Source organism: Quercus suber, unplaced genomic scaffold (assembly GCF_002906115.3).
Source record: "Quercus suber isolate HL8 unplaced genomic scaffold, Cork oak 2.0 scaffold_7, whole genome shotgun sequence".
NCBI classification, from domain to species: Eukaryota; Viridiplantae; Streptophyta; class Magnoliopsida; order Fagales; family Fagaceae; genus Quercus; species Quercus suber.
The window spans coordinates 1,925,708-1,929,725 of NW_027069473.1; the positions used below are offsets into that span (position 1 = coordinate 1,925,708).

Below are 4,018 nucleotides of genomic sequence, written 5' to 3' on the forward strand. Positions count from 1 at the left end.
TGCGGTTACTGATCAATGAACAGTAGCCGCACATGTTGACTTTTGTCAATGAACAGTATATATATGTACTGTTTACGGACCCACAATTTTCACTTTTCAGCAACTTTTTCATTAAAAATAGGTCCCACGATACTATTCACACATTTAAAAATTATTTTGTTACAGTGTTTTCAGTTTTTAGTTTTCAGTTTTCAGCTGCATCCAAACGGGCCCTAAATCTATAAACGGAAAAAAGATTCCAAAAAAATGTAGTTGCTTGCTTAAAAAAAAAGAAAGAAGGAAAAGATAGAAAATAAAACCGTGGTATACACGTATTGTCACGTTCCACTTTTGCAGAAAAAGGAAAAGAAAAAAGAGAACAGTACTATATAATTGGTGAAGTGTGTGTGTGATAGCGTCTCGGTCCACATTTCTTGCAAACTACAGTCTCTAGCAAAACGGAGAAGGTAATAAAATTCAACGAATCTCTGATTCTTTCCTCTCTTTCCTTCTTCTTTATAGCATATTCTTTCCTTTGTTTCGGTGTTTGTTTTCCATTTCTTCACCCACAATAGCGTCATCTTCTTTAATATTGATACTAATTAACTCATAATCAATCAACCTTAGCGTCTTTTGTTGATTTTCTCAACGACCCACATCCTGAATTTTCACGTACTCTTCAAAATTGTCCATAGATTTTCGTAGAATTACTTGATTGAAGGCACAATAGCGTCATCTTCTTTAATATTGATACTAATTAACTCATAATCAATCAATCAATCTTAGCGTCTTTTGTTGATTTTTTCTGAACGACCCACATCCTGAGTTTTCACGTACTCTTCAGAATTGTCCATAGATTTTCGTAGGATTACTTGATTGAAGGCATGGGGAGGTTGTTTGTGGTGAATCTTGAAGGGAAGATCTATAGCTGCAGGCATTGCCGCACCCATCTCGCACTTTGTGAAGACATCGCTTCCAAGGTTGTTTTGATCTCTTACCTCGTTTTTGATCAGTTAGATTCATCTAATTTTGTGATATCATAAGAAATTACCATATGTTTTTCTTTTTTTAATTTTTGATAATCATATGGGTGTTGTTAATTTGTTTGGTTTATGTTGCTTTTCTTTACTTTTGTTAGTACCCTTTTGATTATTATTGTTTTAAAGTTGTATTTATGTAATAATGAATTTTATTAGTAATTTTGTTAGATATGGGTAAAAATGGAAAGATCTATACAAGGGTTGCACGTGTGTGATAATCCTTGCAATTGCATAGCGTATTTCATTGATTATGTGTAGGTAGTAATTGATACCTGTGTTCTTCTGGGTTGATACTTGATTAGAGTCTACAAATGAGGAGTTGAATTCTACATTGTTATGTGGTTTGTTCTTAAGTACGCGTGAAAGCGTGCTTGATAAATGCCTCCTGAGTGAAAGCCATCTTTTGATGAAATAATTTTCAGGATAAATTTCAATGACCTCCCCGTGATAATGATAAGGCCTAATTGCATCTTTCTTCCCTGAATTCTTAAAAAATTACAATAAACCTTCTTATAGTTAAATTGATATAATTTGGTGAACCATTCAATTGACGCAGCATCGGTATCTATTTGAAATGACACCTTAGTTGCAGACAAACTTTCTACCTTCTTTTTCCTCAAAACTTTATGCCAAAATGTAGTATTTTAATCAACTCCACAAGGACGTGACGGTTATTGAGGAAAAAGAAGAAGGAAACAAGATTTTGTGTGATTAGGGTGTCAATTAGATGATGGATGTGCCATCACTTGATTGGTTCACCAAAATCAAAACTTATTAATTTAATCCAGACTATAAGATGTTTTAGTGGAACTTTCTTCAATTCAAGGATGTAAAGTGAATATTAGGCCTAAGCACGTGGAACTAAATTGTAATTTATGATAATTTGTAATCTGGAAGCTGGGACTTGTTTTTTTAGTAAAATTTTTATGGCAGATTATGTGTTTGATTTAATTCTGTTTTTGGTTTATAATAGATTTTGAGGCTTAATAAGTGGATGTTACACCTTCATCTTTTGGATCTTAATGAGGTGAAACAATGTGGCAGCAATATTTTTGCCCTCCAGTAGCTTGAAAATTTTGGAAGAAATTTTTTGTTCATGAGAAGTGATTGCATTATTATATTTTCTGTGGTCAAGTTGTGTTTCTCAACTTACCAAAACATGATTCAAATCAGTTTCTAGTAGGATGAGCTGCGTGCATGCAGAGGACTGGACCATCACTTTCCTCAGGAACAATTTTAATGGGGGAAAAGCATCTTTAACCTTTTGAAACTAATTGTGTCTAGCATACACATACTTGAGTTTATGCATGGATGCACGAGTCTATGGTATATATGCATGTATTGTAAGACAATATAACAGGAGATAGTGCTATTAAAGTGAAATTGCAGATGATAGGCTACCTATAATAATTTGATGAGGTTTGGGACGATGCCACTCAAGATGTATTTTGATGTTAATTCAGTATTTAAAGGCTTTTTTTCTTTTTTCTTTTTTATTTTTACCTACTGTCTAAACTTTTAATTTTTGGCGGCCAACAAATGTTGATTGGAAATTCTATAAGAAGCAAATGTTCTGACTACATGTTTTGTCTGTGTTGTTTTATTCAGTCTTTCCACTGCAGGCATGGGAAAGCTTATCTCTTCAATAAGGTGTAAGTTTCCCTGATCGATTTAGTAACCTTGTATTGGATCAACAATCCTATAACTTGCCAATGCCATAAGGTTCCAGCTACAAATTTTGAGCTGACACCAACCAAGAAAAAGCTGTGCTAGTGATGCTGTTTAATCATTAATGCTCTAATGCATGAAAAAGATGCAGATTGGATATGTCTTGCTTAATATGGAATTGTGCCTGGAGATATACATTTAACAGTTGCCTGTATGCTTCACTTAAATATATGCAATGGGGAACTGTGGATTGTTTATAAAAATGTTGCATATTTACTTTTTGTGCATTAGTTTTTTTTTTTTTTGGGGTAATTTTCCCTTTACCATTTTAGTATATGTGATTGCAGGAGGAAATATGACATGATGCATTTGCAGGTGTACTATTTTAATGAGCTAAAATGTGAAATAGGATAGTCAAGGATGAATTTTATGAGCATCCCAACTCATGTGCTTGTCTGAAAATAAATGTCAACATTTGATACATCATGTCTAATTCTCATTTCCATTCTTTGACAGAGTGAATGTCTCCATTGGTGAAAAAGAGGAGAGAATGATGATTACTGGCCTGCACACCGTAGCTGACATCTTTTGTGTTGGTTGTGGATCAATAGTTGGGTGGACATATGTAAGATTTAGAGGCAGTAATTTAAAATTTTGTGGTTTATATATGTTTCTCTATTGTAGCTGTTAGTCATTTTGATGGTTCTCTCTCTCTCTCTCTCTCTCTCTCTCTCCAGGAGACTGCCCATGAAAAGAACCAGAAGTACAAGGAAGGAAAATCTGTACTTGAGAGGTCAGTAGATATTTGGAGAAAGAAAAATACCAATTCTAGTTTTTGTTTTTTTGTTGTTTTAGGGGGTAAAATAATAGTTGTAGAATTTGTATTTTCGTGCAGGTACAAGGTGTCCGGTCCTGATGGAAGCAATTACTGGCACAGTCATGGAGCACATATTGGTGGAAGTGATGCAGATGATGCTTGATTACATTTCATTTTCAATTGTACATTCTTGAACCCCAGATGTTCTTATTCAACTTATGTGAATTTCAAAGTTGTAATTTCTCATTTCAGCAGCATATCCAACTTGCTGTCAGTAACATTACTGAAAGACATCTGATTGTTGATACAGAATTAGTTGTTCTTCAAACTCTCGTTGAATCTTCTGTTACTTCTTGAAGGCTCAGTTGCTGGTAAATTCTCAATCTTAATTAGGGTGTAGTCGCTGCCTATTATTTGTCTGTTGTAGTCATTCCACAGAATGACTACGATGTGCTCTCTTAATGTAACTCGCATCAGAAATAAATACAAAGATGCAGCCAGTCTTAATTTCTTA

At 34.1% G+C, this 4,018-nt stretch overlaps 1 protein-coding gene across 6 annotated transcripts; it reads left to right on the forward strand.

The window, feature by feature from the left end:
* Nucleotides 1-314: 314 nt before the first annotated feature.
* Nucleotides 315-4,018, forward strand: LOC112011044 (protein yippee-like). Of its 6 annotated transcripts, none has more exons than XM_024043436.2 (6): nucleotides 315-446; nucleotides 824-959; nucleotides 2,628-2,671; nucleotides 3,204-3,312; nucleotides 3,425-3,480; nucleotides 3,583-4,018. In XM_024043436.2, the coding sequence occupies exons 2-6, from the start codon at nucleotides 864-866 to the stop codon at nucleotides 3,665-3,667; spliced, it is 390 nt and encodes a 129-aa protein (XP_023899204.1). In that variant the 5' UTR covers nucleotides 315-446; nucleotides 824-863; the 3' UTR covers nucleotides 3,668-4,018. The 6 variants fall into 6 exon arrangements, 5 of the variants coding, with proteins under 5 accessions (XP_023899204.1, XP_023899217.1, XP_023899221.1 ...); XM_024043449.2 differs by having other exon boundaries at nucleotides 328-446; nucleotides 836-959; XR_002882826.2 differs by lacking the exon at nucleotides 315-446 and having other exon boundaries at nucleotides 463-959; nucleotides 3,564-3,686; nucleotides 3,815-4,018.

Coding starts and splice junctions, on each gene's coding strand:
- LOC112011044 (XM_024043436.2), top strand. CDS start 864: ATGGGGAGGTTGTTTGTGGTGAATCTTGAAGGGAAGATCTATAGCTGC. Junction 960..2,627: donor GTGAAGACATCGCTTCCAAG/GTTGTTTTGATC, acceptor TGTTTTATTCAG/TCTTTCCACTGCAGGCATGG. Junction 3,481..3,582: donor GGAAAATCTGTACTTGAGAG/GTCAGTAGATAT, acceptor ATTTTCGTGCAG/GTACAAGGTGTCCGGTCCTG.